Source organism: Bubalus bubalis, chromosome 18 (genome assembly GCF_019923935.1).
Source record: "Bubalus bubalis isolate 160015118507 breed Murrah chromosome 18, NDDB_SH_1, whole genome shotgun sequence".
Classification (NCBI taxonomy): domain Eukaryota; kingdom Metazoa; phylum Chordata; class Mammalia; order Artiodactyla; family Bovidae; genus Bubalus; species Bubalus bubalis.
Window position 1 is genome coordinate 24,225,397 of NC_059174.1, and position 18,834 is coordinate 24,244,230.

At 42.3% G+C, this 18,834-nt stretch overlaps 1 protein-coding gene across 1 annotated transcript in view; it reads left to right on the top strand.

Moving 5' to 3' along the window:
- Window positions 1-206: 206 nt before the first annotated feature.
- CES5A (carboxylesterase 5A) overlaps window positions 207-18,834 on the top strand; it is a 103,581-nt gene continuing 84,953 nt past the window's right edge. The window contains exon 1 of the mRNA XM_025268697.3: window positions 207-333. Within this exon, the coding sequence (XP_025124482.3) occupies window positions 329-333 (5 nt within the window). The 5' untranslated portion in view covers window positions 207-328. The remainder of the gene's footprint in view (window positions 334-18,834) is intronic.

Below are 18,834 nucleotides of genomic sequence, written 5' to 3' on the forward strand. Positions count from 1 at the left end.
AATGGTGCTTGTTGTCTGCATATAATCACACAACTGATTACTTTTTTGTCCATTTTGATTCTGACTCTTAAAATAGCCATGACCTAAATAATTTGATCTTAATGAAAAAAATGATGAAGCTGTGTAAAACTACACTTCTGATGTACTAACAAAAGAGACTTTTGAGCTCAAAAAACTCACTCTCTTTTTGTCTATTTTACAGATTAGGACACTTAACTTAGCCAGAAAGACAGCTAGTCACTGGCAGATCATGTATGCTTTCCAGTTATGATGAAAACGAAGACCAAGACTACCTGGCACCTTTGTCAATCATACACATGGTTTTGGGATGAGGTGAGTCTATAGTTTGTTATCCAAACTGAAATCCTTTGGCTCAACAGGCACAAAGCAAAACTGTTCATCAAGACCAGTGGTCACCCTACAGGTAGGTAAGGCAGGTGCAGTAGGTCATGTAGGCCTTTGGACTCATTCTTTTTTAATTTTTATTTTATATTGGAGTGTAGTTGATTCATAACGTTGTGTTAGTTTCAGGTGTACAACAAAATGATTCAGTGATATATATATATATATATATATACACATATGTCCACTCTTCTTCAAACTCCTTTCTCATTTAGATTATTATAGAATACTGAGTTTCCTGTGCTGTACAGTAGTGTGTTTATGTTAATCCCAAACTCCTTATTTATCCCTCCCCTCCACCTTTCCACTTTGGTAACCATAAGTTTGTTTTCAAAGTGTGTAAGTCTTTTTCTGTTTTGTAAATAAGTTCATTTGTATCACTTTTCATTAGATTTGACATATAAGTGATATCTTATGATATTAGTCTTTTTCTGTGTGACTTACTTCACTTAATACAGTAACTTCTATTTATAGATCCATCCATGTTGCTGCAAATGGCATTATTTTATTCCTTTTTACGACTGAGTAATACTCCATTATATATGTGTACCACATATTCTTTATCCATTCCTCTGTCAACAGACATTTAGGTTGCTTCCATATCTTGGCTATTGTAAACAGTGCTGCTGTGAACGTTGGGGTACATGTATGTTTTCAAATTATGGTTTTCTCCAGATATATGCCCAATAGTGGGATTGTTGGATCATATTTTCAACTCTGTTTTTAGTTTTTTAAGGAACCTCCATACTGTTCTCCATCAGAGAAGGCAATGTCACCCCACTCCAGTACTCTTGCCTGGAAAATCCCATGGATGGAGGAGTCTGGAAGGCTGCAGTCCATGGGGTCGCTGAGAGTCGGACACGACTGAGCGACTTCCCTTTCACTTTTCACTTTCATGCATTGGAGAAGGAAATGGCAACCCACTCCAGTGTTCTTGCCTGGAGAATCCCAGGGACGGGGGAGCCTGGTGGGCTGCCATCTATGGGGTCGCACAGTTGGACACGACTGAAATGACTTAGCAGTAGCAATACTGTTCTCCATAGTGGTTGTCGTTGTACCAATTTACATTCCCACCACCAGTGTAGAGGGGTTCCCTTTTCTCTGCACCCTCTCCAGCATTTATTCTTCGCACACTCATTCTGGTAATCAGGTGTGTCTCTAAAATGTACTTCTGTTTCCTGACTTGTACCTCTAGTCCTTTCAATCTTGTAGCCTTTGTACTTGGTGAGGCCAGGTCCCTGGAACAGTTTTGAGATCCAGTATTGGTTATTCCCACTGATTGCTTGTTTTTCTGCTGCTCTGATTGCCCAGAGCTTGGGCAATGGAGAAATCAGGAGCTGGATCAAAGAGGAGAACATGGGTGTGGCAGGTGCTCCTACATACAGCAGTTCTCACTTTCCAAGGTCCAGATTCCTGTCTTTAGGTCAAGGGAAAATGTTTTCAAACAGGACTGGTGGCTGGTTCTAGACAAGCCAGTATAAGATATTCAGGCAGAGGACTAAAGAGATTTTTTTCTAGACATTGAGTGTGTGCTTTTTGGGGTTTTGTTTTTAGAAAAGTGTAGCAGTTAATCAATGTTTATTGATTATCACTGGTGGCCTCATCTATGAGCTATGTAGGAAAACTAAGAAATATGACAAGGGAAGGAAAGGAAATACAATCATTCCATTATTGTTGTGGTAAAGAACTAACTAAGGGGATAGAGAGCTAAGGGCATTAAAATGATACTATACTTGTGGTATTGGAGAAGACTCTTGAGAGTCCCTTGGACTGCAAGGAGATCCAACCAGTCAATCCTAAAGGAGATCAGTCCTGAGTATTCTTTGGAAGGACTGATGCTGAAGCTGAAACTCCAATACTTTGGCCACCTGATGCGAAGAACTGACTAACTGGAGAAGACCCCAATGCTGGGAAAGATTGAAGGCAGGAGGAGAAGGGGACCACAGAGGATGAGATGGTTGCATGGCATCACCGACTCGATGGACATGAGTTTGAGCAAGCTCCGGGAGTTGGTGATGGACAGGGAAGCCTGGCGTGCTGCAGTCCATGGGGTTGCAGAGTCAGACATGACTGAACAACTGAACTGATACTTGTAAAGGCGACTGTTAGAACAAAAATACAAATCTTTCTAAATATCAGAATAACAAGACACAAAATAACTATAGAGTACATAATGAAAGATTTTTAAAAACTAGAGCTATTCAATCACAACATAGCAAAATTAATATAATAGAACAAAGACCAAGCATATTTGACCTGTTATTAGAGTAAATTTTATTGCGATAAAATGATTTTCAGAATGAATCACAAAGCAAACCCAACCCTATGTTATATGTAAGAAATGCATCTAAAACAAAACCACAGAAAAACAAATATGCACCAGGGAAATATAGACACAAAGAAAGCAAAGGTAGTTATCTCAATATCAGATAAGATGGAGTTCAGGACAGATATACCCAACTGAATGCAGAGTTCCAGAGAATAGCAAGGAGAGATAAGAAGGCCTTCTTAAGTGAACAGTGCAAAGAAGCAGAGGAAAACAATAGAATGGGAAAGACTAGAGATCTCTTCAAGATCTCTCCTTGATTGGAGACATCAAGGGAACATTTCATGCAAACATGGGCATGATAAAGGACAGAAATGGTAAGGACCTAACAGAAGCAGAAGAGATTAAAAAGAAGTGGCAAGAATACACAGAAGAACTATACAAAAACACTATACTAATGACCTAGATAACCACAGTGGTGTAGTCACTCACCCGGAGCCTGACATCCTGGAGTCTGAAGTCAAGTGGGCCTTATGAAACATCACACAAGACTAGTGCATTGATAAAATTCCAGCTGAGCTATTTCAAATCCTAAAATATTATGCTATTAAAATGCTAATATGTCAGAAATCTGGAAAATTCAGCAATGGCCACAGGACTGGAAAAGGTAGTTTTCATTCCAATCCCAAAGAGTGTTCAAACTACTGTACAATTGTGCTCATTTCCCAGGCTAGTGAGGTTATGCTCAAAATCCTTCAGGCTAGGCTGCAACAGAATGTGAACTGAGAACTTTCAGATATACAGGCTGGGTTTAGAAAAGGCAAAGGAACCAGAGATCAAATTGCCAACATTTGTTGGATCATAGAGAAAGCAAGGGAATTCCAGAAAAACATCTACTTCTGCTTCATTGACTATGCTTAAGCTTTTGACTGTGTGAATCACAACAAACTGTGGAAAATTCTTAAAGAGATGGGAATACCAGACTACCTTACCTGTCTCCTGAGAAACCTGTCTGTACCATCAAAAGCAGACATGGAACAACTGACTGGTTCAAAACTGGGAAAGGAGTATGATAAGGCTATATATTGTCACCCTGTTTATTTAACTTATATGCAGAATACATCATGTGAAATGCTGAGCTGGATGAATCACAAGCTGGAATCAAGGTTGCTGGGAGAAATATCAATAACCTCAGATACGCAGATGATACCACTCTAATGGCAGAAAGTGAAGAGGAACTAGAGTTTCTTGATGGGGATGAAAGAGGAGAGTGAAAAATCTGGCTTAAAACTCAACATTAAAAAAACTAAGATCATGACATCTGGTCCCATCACTTCATAGATGGGAAAAAGTGGAAGCAGTGGCAGATTTCATTTTCCTGGGCTCCAAAATCACTGCAGATGATGACTGCGGCCATTAAATTAAAAGATGCTTACTCCTTGGATGGAAAACTATGACAAACCTAGACAACGTATTAAAAAGCAGAGACATCACTTTGCTGACAAATATCCATACAGTCAAAGCTATGGTTTTTTTAGTAGTCATGTACAGATGTGAGAATTGAACCATAAAGAAGACTAAGTGCTGAAGAATTGATTCTTTCGAATTGTGGTGCTGGAGAAGATGCTTGAGAATGCCTTGGACAGTAAGGAGATCAAACCAGTCAATTCTAAAGGAGATCAACTCTGAATATTCATTGGAAGGACTGATGCTGAAGCTGAAGCTCCAATACTTTGGCCATTTGATGTGAAGAGCCGACTCACTGGAAAAGTTCCCAATGCTGGAAAGATTGAAGGCAAAAGGAGAAGAGGGCAGCAGAGGATGAGATGTTAGATAACATCACTGACTCAAAGGACATGAATCTGAGCAAATTTCTGGAGATGGTGAAGGACAGGGAAGCCTGTGTGCTGCAGTCCACTGGGTTGCAAAGAGTTGGACACAGCTTAGTGACTGAACAACAACAGGGCAGATAAGGTGACATTCAGTACAAAGATCATTAAATGAAAAAGAAAAATATATTGTAATCTAAGGAGTATAATTCAATAAAGACAATATTTTCTTCCAACTTTACTGAAATATAGTTGACAAATGACATTGTATAATTTTAGGGTATACAGCATGATTTTATATATATATATATGTATATATATAATGTGAAATTGTTACTGCAATAATGTTGCTTAACACATGTCACCTCACATAGTTAACTTTTTTGCACTGAGAACTTTTAATATCTACTGTCTTAGCAAATTTCAAGTATACAATATAATATTTTAACTATAGTCACCATGCTGTATATGAGAACTCCAGAACTTACTCATTTTATAGCAAAAAAATTTCTACCTTTGCTCTTTCTATTTTCCCCACCCCCCCAGTGCCTGGCAACAACCAATCTACTCTGATTTTATGAGTTTGACTATGACAACATTTGTAAATATCAATACACCAAATAATATAGTTTCCACATTTATAAAGCAGAAGTTACAAGAGATGCAAGAAATAGGCAGACATATATAAGTAGAAGAGGAATATAATTCGCTCTGTAAGAATAGATCAAGAAGACAAAAATAAATAAAGATAAGAATATTTAAGTAACTAATGAGATAGAACTAATTAAACCATGTAACCAAAGAATAAACATTTTGTTTTCCCCAAAAGCTGTGAGAATTTTCATAGAAACCATTGTACATTGACCCATAAATAAATCTTCAATAAATTCTCAAAGTTAGATGCAGTTTGGATAATATTTTGTAACTATTAAGTTATATATTATACAATTCACTAAACACTGATAACAAAATAGAAAGGAGGAAGTTCCTTCCATGTGGACATTTTTTAAAGGCTCTCTTAAACTCTCAAAGAGGGAAATAAAAACAGAAATGGAAGACTGTCTTAGGCAACAACAATAATGAAAGTACTCTTTATGCAGTTTTGTGGACACAGTCTGTTATGGGTTGAATGGTGTCCCACCCTCTAATCATATGTGGAAGTTCTAACTCCCAGTACCTCAGAATGTCACCTTTTAGGGAGATGGGGTCTTTACAGAGGTAATCAAGTTAAAATGAGGCCATTAGGGTGGGCCCTAAATCAATATGACGAGCGTCCTGATGAAAAGGGGAACTTGTTCACAAAGCCACACACAGGGAGAACACGATGTGAAGATAAAGACAGAGATTGGGGTGATGCTTCTACAAGCCAAGGAACACCAAAGATTGCCAACAAACTGCCAGAAGCCAGGGGAGAAGCATAGAACTCCTCTGTTTTATAGCTTTAGAAGAAACTAACCCTACCAACAACTTGATCTTTGATGTCTTGCCTGCAGAACTGTGAGGCAATGTATTTCTATTGTCTAAGCCACCCAGTATACCGTATTTTTTAACGGCAGCCCTAGGAAACGAATACACAGCTAAATCAATGTAGACAGGAAAATCATAGTCAAATAACAAAAGAGAGAATAAAAAACAAATTTAAGCACTGTGCTCAAAAAGTTATAAAAAGCATACAAAAATAAATTGAAAGCTATCAGAAATAGTACTAATGATAAAAATAGAAATTAATGAATTAGATAAACAGTACTAATACATTAATCCCAAATCTAGTTCTTTTTTAAAATTTTATTTATTTATTTTTGACTGCTCTGGGTCTTTGTGCGGGCTTTCTCTAGTGGCTAGCAGGGGCTTCTCTCTAATTGGCAACGTGCAGACTTCTCATTGCAGTGGCTTCTCTTATTGTGGAGCACGGGTTCTAGGTCCACAGGCTTCAGTAGTTGTGGTGCATGGGGCTATGTGCCCCATGGCATGTGGAATCTTCCCAGACCAGGAATCAAACCTGTGTCCCCTGCACTGACAGGTGGATTCTTAATTACTGAACCACCAGGGACATCCACAAGTCTAGTTCTTTGAAACAATAAGATAACTAAATCATTAGAAAACATAATCAGGAAAGAAGGATCAATATACAAACACCAAGTGAAAACTGAAAGGGATAGAAAAACTTACAAATAAAATATCAGTTCTCAAAAAAAGGTCAATTCTTCCTATTTTAATTTATACATTTAATATGATCATAATAAGATATTTGGAGTTTTGTTTTTAATCAAAGAAGCTTATTCCAAAATTCAGTTGAAAAAATAAACAAGCTAGAATAATAAGAAAAATATTCACAAGTAAGAGAAATGACTAGCCTTACCACTTATAAAAACATGCAAAGCCTCAATAATACCATCTGACCATAATAAAAGCGAAATCTTGCCATTTACAACAGCATGGATGGACCTTGAGGGTATTATGGTAAGTGAAATGAGGCAGATAGAAAAAGAGAAATACCATATGACTTCAATCATATGTAGAATATTAAAAAAACTAAATAAATGAACACAAGAAGGCGACAACAAAAACATAGATACAAAGAACAGAGTGGGGGTTAACAGAATGGAAATGGGGGTGGGAAGAGGCAAAATGGGTAAAGGCATCAACTGTACAGTGATGGAAACTAAACTTTTGGTAGTAAGTACATTGTAGTATTTACGGAAGTCTAAATATAATGTTATATAATGTTATAAACCAATGTAACCTCAGTTTAAAAAATATCAAGTGCTGGTAAGGATGTGTAGTAACTGGAACTCACACTTCTGATCTGGGTACAAACTAGAACAATCACTTTGGGGCATATTTGCCAATATTTGATAAAGCTAAGCCCAAAGAAAGGCAATGCCAAAGAATGCTCTAACTACCGCACAATTGCACTCATCTCACACGCTAGTAAAGTAATGCTCAAAATTCTCCAAGCCAGGCTTCAGCAATATGTGAACCATGAACTTCCTGATGTTCAAGCTGGTTTCAGAAAAGGCAGAGGAACCAGAGATCAAATTGCCAACATCCGCTGGATCATGGAAAAAGCAAGAGAGTTTCAGAAAAACATCTATTTCTGCTTTATTGACTATGCCAAAGCCTTTGACTGTGTGGATCACAATAAACTGTGGAAAATTCTGAAAGAGATGGGAATACAAAACCACCTGACCTGCCTCTTGAGAAATTTGTATGCAGGTCAGGAAGCAACAGTTAGAACTGGACATGGAACAACAGACTGGTTCCAAATAGGAAAAGGAGTACGTCAAGGCTGTATATTGTCACCCTGCTTATTTAACTTCTATGCAGAGTACATCATGAGAAATGCTGGACTGGAAGAAATACAAGCTGGAATCAAGATTGCCGGGAGAAATATCAATAACCTCAGATATGCAGATGACACCACCCTTATGGCAGAAAGTGAAGAGGAACTCAAAAGCCTCTTGATGAAAGTGAAAGAGGAGAGTGAAAAAGTTGGCTTAAAGCTCAACATTCAGAAAACGAAGATCATGGCATCCGGTCCCATCACTTCATGGGAAATAGATGGGGAAACAGTGGAAACAGTGTCAGACTTTTTTTTTTGGGGGCTCCAAAATCAGTGCAGATGGTGACTGCAGCCATGAAATTAAAAGACGCTTACTCCTTGGAAGCAAAGTTATGACCAACCTAGATAGCATATTCAAAAGCAGAGACATTACTTTGCCAACAAAGGTCCGTCTAGTCAAGGCTATGGTTTTTCCTGTGGTCATGTATGGATGTGAGAGTTGGACTGTGAAGAAGGCTGAGTGCTGAAGAATTGATGCTTTTGAACTGTGGTGCTGGAGAAGACTCTTGAGAGTCCCTTGGACTGCAAGGAGATCCAACCAGTCCATTCTGAAGGAGATCAGCCCTGGGATTTCTTTGGAAGGAATGATGCTAAAGCTGAAACTCCAGTACTTTGGCCACCTCATGCGAAGAGTTGACTCATTGGAAAAGACTCTGATGCTGGGAGGGATTTGGGGCAGGTGGAGAAAGGGACGACAGAGGATGAGATGGCTGGATAGCATCACTGACTCCATGGACGTGGGTCTGGGTGAACTCCGGGAGTTGTTGATGGACAGGGAGGCCTGGCATGCTGTGATTCATGGGGTTGCAAAGAGTCGGACACGACTGAGCGACTGAACTGAACTGAAGCCCTCACTACTCTATAACCCAGTATTCCTCTCCCAGTTACATCTTCAACAAAAATCTATATACGTGTTAACCATTATTTGTGTTAGCTGCAAACTGAGAACAATGCACATGTCTATCAACAGTAGAATGGATAAAGGTATTTTCACATAATGGAATACTATACAACAATAAAAACAAATATGCTACTGCTATACAGACTGTATTGGATGAATTCCACTAACGTAATATTGAAAGAAGCCAGGCCCCAAAGCGCATATACTGTATGATTCTGTTTATCAAAGCCCAAACAGTTAAATTTAGTAATAATATTAGCATTCAGAGTAATGGTAACTTTGGGAAAGAGTTGATGGTAGTTAAGTGGGAAGGAATATTAGCGGAGGCTTCTGAGGGGTTGATAATAACTGTTGATCTAGGTGCTGATGGTAAATATGTTCACTTTGGAAAAATTAATCAAGTACTTTCTATATGATACACTATATTTCAGTGAAATTTTATTAAATCAAAAGAATGGAGGCTTAAGCATTCCTTCCTTTTTCTTATTGAATCTCATGGGATTAGTTACATCAGGGAGGTGAAAAGGCAATATATTTTAGTTTGAATTACATACTTACAGACTTCCCAGGTGGCTCAGTGGGTAAAGAACCTGCATGCAATGCAGGAGCATGCCAGAGATATGGATTCAATTCCTGGGTTGGGAGGATCCCCTGGAGGAGGGCACGGCAACCTACTCCTGTATTCTTGCTTGGAGAATGCCGTGGACAGAGGAGCCTGGTGGGCTACAGTCCATAGGTCGCAAAGAGTCAGACATGACTGAAGCAACTGAGCACAGCAGACACATACTTATAACATGAATCTAGGTTACTTAGGTGGAGAAGGAAATTGCAACCCACTCCAGTATTCCTGTCTGGACAGAGGAGCCTTGCAGGCCATGGTCCATAGGGTCGGAGAGAGTTGAACACAACTGAAGCGACTATGCAAGCAACCAAGCAAGCAAGATTACTTAGGTGCCTAATTATTTTGTGTATATACAATGCATAATGTATAATCAATAGCATTTGTGGAACAATTGCAATTTTCTATTCATTTTCTTATTTAATTCTAACACCAAAATACGTAGTGTAGCAGGGAGGTCAGATATTGTCTCAGTTTTACAGATGAGAAAGTTAAGTCCTAAAGAGATTGAGAGACATGCCCAAAGTTACCCAATCAGAATTTGTATGTAATTAAAAAAATATAAAGGCAATTAGCTATAGGTGTGTAATATACCACATGCATTTTTATCTTCCTTCATGGTTCAGAAATCCCAGGCAGCAGGAATTTAAGAGCCGAGATCCTTGGGTGCAGCTCTTCCCTGTTCCTTACCCAGCCAGATTGCACAGTCTTTCCATGTTGCAGTCCATACCCACTAATAGACTCTGGCTGGAACACGACATTTATCTCCTCATTTGTACCACACAAATGAAGTTAAAATAATGGCATTTTGTTGGCACAGAGGAAAGCCAGTTCCAAAGTGTCCCACTTTTTCTCTTCTATTGAGTGTTCAGAGTTGATGTGAAATAACAAATGTTCTGGCCCAATTTGAGAACATAGCCTGGTTGTGTTGTAAAGATCAGGGCTTACCCTTCCAACAAGTGGTTAGGCATGGGGCCTCCCATCCTGCCTGGACCCACGGAGTCCCAGCTCCTGGAAAAAAGTCCTGAAGTGATCATCTATGAAGGTGAAGCAAAAAGGAGACTGAGCTGGTGACTGGGTGCAAATTCCCGCTGAGACCCCAAGGGACACAGTGGGAAAGAGGCTGGACCAGAAGTTGGAAGACCTGGTTGAAGTCTTCGTTCTAACACCCACTAACTGTGGGAACCTGAGCAAACCACAAACCACATCATCACGCAGTCATGTAAAGAGCCCTGGACTCAGAGTCAGACAAATTTGAATTCCAGTTGGGCATCTTACAAGCTGTGTAACCTTGGCTCAGTGTGTGACCATTTCTGATCTCATTTTCCTCATCTGTAAACCAAAGGGACTGTGTGGATACTCTTAAGGAGCCATTTCCTGCTAGTTCATATTAGATTTCCAAAGATCCACGTCCCCATCTGTGAAGTGGGGGTGACTGATTTCTCCCAGTTTATTAGGTTGTTGAGAGAGACAACGGGAGCAGGTAGCAGTAGGCACCTGGGAGGTTTTCTTAGTATTAAATTGAGGGCTGCTCCCTAGATTCTTAGCAGCATAACCATTAACCCCACTTTCTTTTATGGTCCCTTTGATAGGCTGCATTTTCTTGAAACCATTAGCTTACATTACCTGCCTTTTAAAGATCTGCTTATCCCTCAGTGAAAAGGCAATTCAATCATCACGTGGAACCAACAGAACAGCATTCCACTGGCTACCAGGGGGAGGGAGAAGTCGTTTTGTGTTCCAATTTCACCCACTATCTCTTCTTCTGCTGCTCCACCAATCTCAGGCCTAAGCAGCAGGAGAGTAGCCCTGCTCCATGACACCCAGACACTGAGGTTTACTGCAGGAGAATCAAACTATGCCCCCTCCCAGTGGGGAGGGGCTAGAACTCCACTGTAGGAGGGGCTAGAACATTCAGGACAGAGGGAAGAAGGAATGCTGTCCTCAGTGGTCTCCCTCTCTTCGGTTCATATGACTTCAGGCATTTTCATGCCCCTGTGGTCACTCTGGGTGGTGGGGGTCTTATAGAATCTCTGCCCTATGGCGATGAACAGGAGCAAAGCAAGAACCTCCCTCTGAACTTCAGGGAACCTTTAGATTCAGTTCAGTTCAGTCGCTGAGTCGTGTCCGACTCTTTGCGACCCCAAATTGCAGCACGCCAGGCCTCCTTGTCCATCACCATCTCCCGGAGTTCATTCAGACTCACGTCCATCGAGTCAGTGATGCCATCCAGCCATCTCATCCTCTGTCGTCCCCTTCTCCTCCTGCCCCCAACCCATCCCAGCATCAGAGTCTTTTCCAATGAGTCAACTCTTCGCATGAGGTTGCCAAAGTACTGGAGTTTCAGCTTTAGCATCATTCCCTCCAAAGAACACCCAGGGCTGATCTCCTTCAGAATGGACTGGTTGGATCTCCTTGCAGTCCAAGGGACTCTCAAGAGTCTTCTCCAGCACCACAGTTCAAAAGCATCAATTCTTTGGCGCTCAGCCTTCTTCACAGTCCAACTCTCACATCCATACATGACCACAGGAACAACCATAGCCTTGACTAGACGGACCTTTGTTGGCAAAGTAATGTCTCTGCTTTTCAATATGCTATCTAAGTTGGTCATAACTTTTCCCCCAAGGAATAAGCGTGGATCTGTAACTCGGGCTGGGGTGGGGAGATGGGGGCAGAGGGAGGGTTAAAGGAGGCACAGCGCCCCAAGAGGCCAGCATGTTAGTTGCAGAAGCGGTCAGAGGGAGCCCCAGGAGGCCAGAGGTTGCAGGTTCGGAGAGACTAGGCTATGAGGTCCACGCTCCAAGCTTGGAGAGTGTCCCATTGGAGTCCTCAGGCTGTATTGAATCAAATAGTGTCCCCCCAAAACTTCATGTCCACCTGGATCCTCAGAATGTGGATCTTATTTGGAAATAGAGTCTTAGCAGTTCAGTTCAGTTCAGTTCAGTCACTCAGTCGTGTCCGACTCTTTGCGACCCCATGAATCACAGCACGCCAGGCCTCCCTGTCCATCAACAACCCCCGGAGTTCACTCAGACTCACGTCCATCGAGTCGGTGATGCCATCCAGCCATCTCATCCTCTGTCGTCCCTTTCTCCACCTGCCCCAAATCCCTCCCAGCATCAGAGTCTTTTCCAATGAGTCAACTCTTCACATGAGGTGGCCAAAGTACTGGAGTTTCAGCTTTAGCATCATTCCCTCCAAAGAAACCTCTGGGCTGATCTCCTTCAGAATGGACTGGTTGGATCTCCTTGCAGTCCAAGGGACTCTCAAGAGTCTTCTCCCAGATGAAGAAAACATCAATTCTTCGGCGCTCAGCCTTCTTCACAGTCCAACTCTCACATCCATACATGACCAAGATGTAATTAATTAGGAAAAGGTCATACTGGATTAGAGTGAACCCTAGTCCCATGACTGGTGTACTTTTAACAAGAGGGAAATTTGGACAGAGAAACACAGAGACACAGAGGAAAAGGCATGTGAAGTCGGGGGTATGGATTGGACTGCTACAGCTGCAAGTACTGCAAGGCTTGCTGGCAACCACCAGAAGCTGGGAGGAGGCAAGAATTCTTCCCTGAATCCTTCAAAGGGATCATGGCCCTGCCAACACCTTGATTTTAGACTTTTAGCCTCTCTAAATGTGAGAGAATAAATTTCTGTTGTTTAAAGCCACCGGTTTGTGGTGCTTTGTTACAGCTGTCTTGGGAAACTAATATAGGGTCCAAGCTTTGATTCTTCTTATGATCCTGCCTATAGCTTAGACCATGCTTCTCCCATCCTGTACTGAATTCTGTGATTCATTCCACCAGCAGCTCAGACAGACGTAAATTTAAAGAGTCCCTCTTGAAGGGGACATATGTACACCTATGGCTGATTCATGTTGATGTTTGACAGAAAACAACAAAATTCTGTAAAGCAATTATCCCTCAATTGGAAAATAAATAAATTTAAAAAAATAAATAAATAAAGAGTCCCTCTTCCGGAAGAGAAAGGCACCCAGCCAGATGTGAACCAGCCAACACCACATCGTGGCTCTGAACCTACATGAAAAGAGGGACTGTCTTGTCTCCTGTCTGCTGCCTATTTTGCACTCATCCTTGCAGGTCCAGGTGGAATCTCAGGGTTCATATAGACCTTAAAGATCCCTGGCCCCCACTGAATGTGTTTAGGGAGAACAACTGACTCAAACCATCCACCCTGGCCAGGCACCATAGTAACCACTTCCATGAGTTATTTTATGACATGAAGTCCTGGTAAGGCACAGGGAAATAACAAGCCACCATCAAGAAAAGGTCAAAAGGAGATCCCATGTGTACTGCCAACCTCCCAGAATCCTCCTCATTGGAATCCGTTTTGGGCTGAGCAATGCATGTGCCACCAGGAAGGACCTGGAGTCAGAGTGATTGGCCAGAGACAACCTGGAATTCCATCACCATAAAACTCGAGACTGTGAGCCCCATGGCAGAGCAGTCCTCCTGGGTTCCCCTTACCCTCTTGCTCTCTGCCTGGGCATCCCTTACCAATAACATCTCCTGCTTTGTCAGCTCGTTTGTCTTCTTGGATAATTCATTTCCGAGTGTTAGACAAGAGCTCACTCTTAGGCCCTGGAAGGGGTTCCCCTTCCTGCAACAAGTGCATGACTCCTCTGGGCAGTATCCCCAGCAAGAGGTCACCTCACCTTCTGCCTGGGTCCTCCTGGAATCTTCATAAAGCCTTACTGCTCCTTACTTCTTCCACTCCACAAATATCACTGATGACCTGTGTGCCCAGCTCTATACAGCAAGCAGATTCAGTCCCTGCACCTATGAAGCTCACATTCCAGGGTAGATTTGAGCCTGGAAAACCCTTCCTTTGTTGGGCCCCAATCCACCACCAAAGCAAGTCTGTTCTTGTTCTAGCTGGGTGGGAGTTGAGGCAGTGAACCTGCGCCCCTGTCTTTAGGCCAGAGCACAGCCTTCTGTCACGTCTTGACTGAAGCAGGCATCAGGAAACACAAAGACTGTTGCAATGGCATCTTTCTCCCCTCTGGGCAGCTCGGTTGCTGTAATAGTCCCCAAATCCATTTCACAAGGCAATCGGTATTTAAGACACTGTAACCTCGAGAGAGGGGCAACTTCCATGCTTTATTAATCTCCAAATCAAATTAAGTCTCTGAGGTGTGTACTGGGACACACCTTGTCACATAATTTCAAGGTGTATTAGCACACCTATATTTGACAAAAAGCAAATTAGGTACATAAATTATATAATGCTGCTGCTGCTAAGTCGCTTCAGTCGTGTCCGACTCTGCGCGACCCCATAGACGGCAGCCCACCAGGATCCCCCGTCCCTGGGATTCTCCAGGCAAGAACACTGGAGTGGGTTGCCATTTCCTTCTCCAATGCATGCAAGTGAAAAGTGAAAGTGAAGTCGCTCAGTCGTGTCTGACTCTTAGCGACCCCATGGACTGCAGCCCACCAGGCTCCTCCATCCATGGGATTTTCCAGGCAAGAGTACTGGAGTGGGGTGCCATTGCCTTCTCCGAAATTATATAATATGGCATACTAATTAAAATGATGCTCTAATACACTGTATATTTTATTGTATATGAAAATCTTCTGTAGGTTAATCAAATGAATTGAACAATCTGATGACATTTCATGGATGTTTAGAGCTGGCACCCTTAATAATTAACTAGTATTCCCATTTTATAACAGAGGAAATTAAAGTAGAAAGAGCTAAACTAACTTGTTACAGAAATAAAGATTAATAAAAGACTCAAACTCAAATCTCTGGGCAACTTCCAAGCAGCCTGGTGAGACTGATTCCCCTTTTATAAATGATGCTCTTAAGAAGTGAAGGCTTAGCTGGTTAGCCAGGGTCACGTGGCTGGTGTTACTATGTGTGTGAAGTGGACTATTCTTTTAGTATGAGATGTACACCTTGATAGAACTTCCCAGGCAGTGCTAATGGTAAAGAACCGACCTGCCAGTGCAGGAGACATATGAGACTAGAGTTTGATCCCTGGGTTGGGAATATCCCCTGAAGGAGGGCATGGCAACCCACTCCTGTATTCTTGCCTAGAGAATCCCATGGACGGAGGAGCCTGGCGGACCACAGTCCATAGAGTTGCAAAGAGCTGAACATGGCTAAAGCAACTTAGCATGCAAGTAAGCATGTACACCTTGACAGCTGAAGAGAGATGGAGACCATGTAACATGTGTTTCTTTTCTTTCTTTCTTTTTTTTTTTTGTTTCTTTTCTACTTTAAAATTTTATGGTGGGGGACCTCCCTGGTGATTCAATGTTTAGACTCCATGCTCTCAATACAGGGGCCAGAGGCTCAATCCCTGGTCGGGGAACTAAGATCCCACATGCAGCATGGCATAGCCAAAAAAAAAAAAAAAATCTGTGGTGAGAGTCGGTCTTCTATAGATGAATAATGGCATAATAGACCTTAAGGAGAGGGAACCAATGCTGGCTCTGAGAGCCCATCTTCCCACTGCCTGGGGTGGTCAAGATGAATCTTCATCTGCTGTCAATAAGATGGGTCAGGGACAATGCTTAGATGTGTCCAACTCTTTGCAACCCCCTGGACTGTAGCTCACCAGGTTCCTCTGTCCATGGGATTCTCCAAGCAAGAATACTGGAGTGGGTAGCCATGTCCCAGGTGGGATAATGCAAGGCCATGTATTTATTTCTCTGCTCAGGGAAACTCTCAGGGTTAACAAGGACCCCTAAGTAGGAGACTGTAGGGCATCCATGCCATGTAGGAAACTGGTTCAAGGAAGCCAGCCCCATGAAGGAGACCCCAGAGCATCATGAGGAGTCTAGTCTGTGTCATGCTCCTGGTCTACATGCCACTTTTCAGGGCTTTGTGCCTAGACCTCTGCTCCACGGACATATGGTGGCACCATCTCCTGGTGCCCGGTTTGGTGCCCTCGAGTCTAATCCAGGCTTGTGATCGTACAGGGTTGTCAGAGCAGCCAAGAAGCCTGAACTGGAGCTGGGCTATTGTTGACGGTGTCATGTCAGCACTTTTAAAATAGTTCTTATCTTTCCTTTGTTCTCACTTCACAGAATGGTTGATTGTGTCAAAGGAGCTAATTTTAAACAGTTAAGAAGCAAGCATGTGAAAAGGACTGTAGTCTTTTGTTTATTTTATCATTATCCTGGCTATTCAGAAATAACACTACGTGCTAAGTAGGTGATAAAAATGCTTACAAGATATAATCTCAGTAAACTGGAAGCCAACTAACTAGAACTAACCAGTTAAACAGAATCTTTCAAGCAGGTAGAGAGAGGGGAAAATGCCTTTATGTAGTCAGTTTTTCTTCACATTCTAGAGGAGTTAGCTTCACCTCTCATAAACCTCCCTTATCTCCAGGAGTAGATGGGACCAATGGTGTTCCAACAATGGTCCATACCACCCATGACCTCCATCATCAGACCAAAATTCCTTCACAATCCTTTAGCTCTACCAAGTGAGAAAGAAAATGGATCCTGACAGCAAAGCTTGGGAAGTAAAGGCACTCAGGTCATCCCATCCTAGAGTGTGCTTTTGTCCATAATTCTTCCTTCACTTTATGCCTTGGCTATGGCTTCTCCATGGCTGTAGTATACTTCCGTGCCCCATTGATGTGGGGCTTGATCATGTGACTTGCTCTGACCAATGAGATGTGGCAGGAGGTATTGTGCAAGTTCCAAGCTGAGACCTAAAGAGGTTTAGTGAGTTTCTGCAGCCCTCTTGGAGCTTGTGTTCTGTATTGTGAGAGTAACATGCCCCAGCCCTGATGGAAGACACACAGAGGAGATCTGAAACATCCCAAAACATGAGTCCAATCTCATTTATTGAATGCTTCTAAACCCAGCTGAGAATGGCCAACTACAGTTGACCCATGATTAGGAAATGACCACTTATTTGTTATAAGGCACTATAATTTTGGGATTATTTGTTGCATGGCTTTATTACAATAAAACCTGACTCATACCTTCTGAGATGACAGAAAATTTTGTTAATCACACCAACCTGTTCTCCAGCTCTTTTGATCCCCTGAGGTTACTCTAAACTATCTAGGGCTTCTGTTTGCTCCTTCTGTGGCTTTACTTTATTTGTTCACCTCAAACAACCTTTCCTGGGTAGAACAGTTTTGAAGAGCAGACTCTGTGCCTATACCCAGGAAAGGGAAAGTGAAAGGTGCTCAGTCGCGTCAGACTCTTTGCAACCCCATGGACTATACAGTCCACGGAATTCTCCAGGCCAGAATACTGGAGTGGGTAGCCTTTCCCTTCTCTAGGGTATCTTCCCAACCCAGGGATTGGACCCAGGTCTCCCGCATTGCAGGCAGATTCTTTACCAGCTGAGCCACAGGGGAAGCCCAAGAATACTGGAGTGGGTAGCCTATCCCTTCTCTGGCAGATCCTCCGGATCCAGGAATTGAACCGGGGTCTCCTGCATTGCAGGCAGATTCTTTACCAGCTGAGCTATCAGCCTTAATCAGAATCCGCCCCTGTTTATCCCACAATGGGAGTTCTCAAGTCAAGAGAGCTGATAGGACTTTTTCAGATGGAAGGTCAGACTGCAGGTATATCAGGACCTTATGGCTTCAAATGAGAAATAGATCAATGTGGTTCAACAGAGAATGGTGACAGAAAATCATATATAACTGCAATATCACTTTTCATTGGAAAAATGACTCATCAAAAGTGTTGAGACTTGGTGAATCAGAAATAACTTTTCTTGTCAGTAATGGCCATCAGCTATTGGTTTAAAGAATAAACTTTGAATCTCCAGCCTCATGCATATCTAGCTATGCATACTTGATGGATAGATGCATTCATCTCAGTGGGTTTGCTATCTTATTTGTACCAGAAAAGCTTACCCCAGGACTGATGGTGCAGAAAGAATGTAATGGGATAGCCTGAAGGCATCAGACCCCTGGAATAGAGTCACCTTGGAATTCTCTGGCCTCGAGGGCATCTGAGTCATAAATTCTGGGCATCTCAGGGGTGGAAGAGGCTTAAAGATCATCTGACAGCTCCCTGTCCTAATGCTTGAAACCCCTAAAAGCATCTCAGAAGTAGGTGTCCAGTGGAGTGGGAACAAATGACCCTTTTCAAGGCCTTATATATACTCTTTGGATAACCCTGTGCAATAGACTAAATGCCTGTGTTTTCTCCCCCGTCCCCAAATTTATGTTGAAACCCGAATCTCCAATGTGATGGTATTTGGAAATGGGGCTTGGAGGGGAAACTAGGTTTATATGAGGTCATGAGAGGGGGGCCTTCATGATGGGATTAGTACCCCTATGAAAAGAGACCGGAGAGAGTTGGTTCCCTGCCCTGTGGGGATGCAGCGGGCAGATGGCCATCTGCAATCCAGACGCCAGACCTGTCAACACCTTGATATTGGACTTCTCAGCCTCCAGAACTGTGAGAAATAAATGTTTTTGTTTAAACCACCCAGTAGATGGCAATTAATTATAGCAGCCCAAATGGA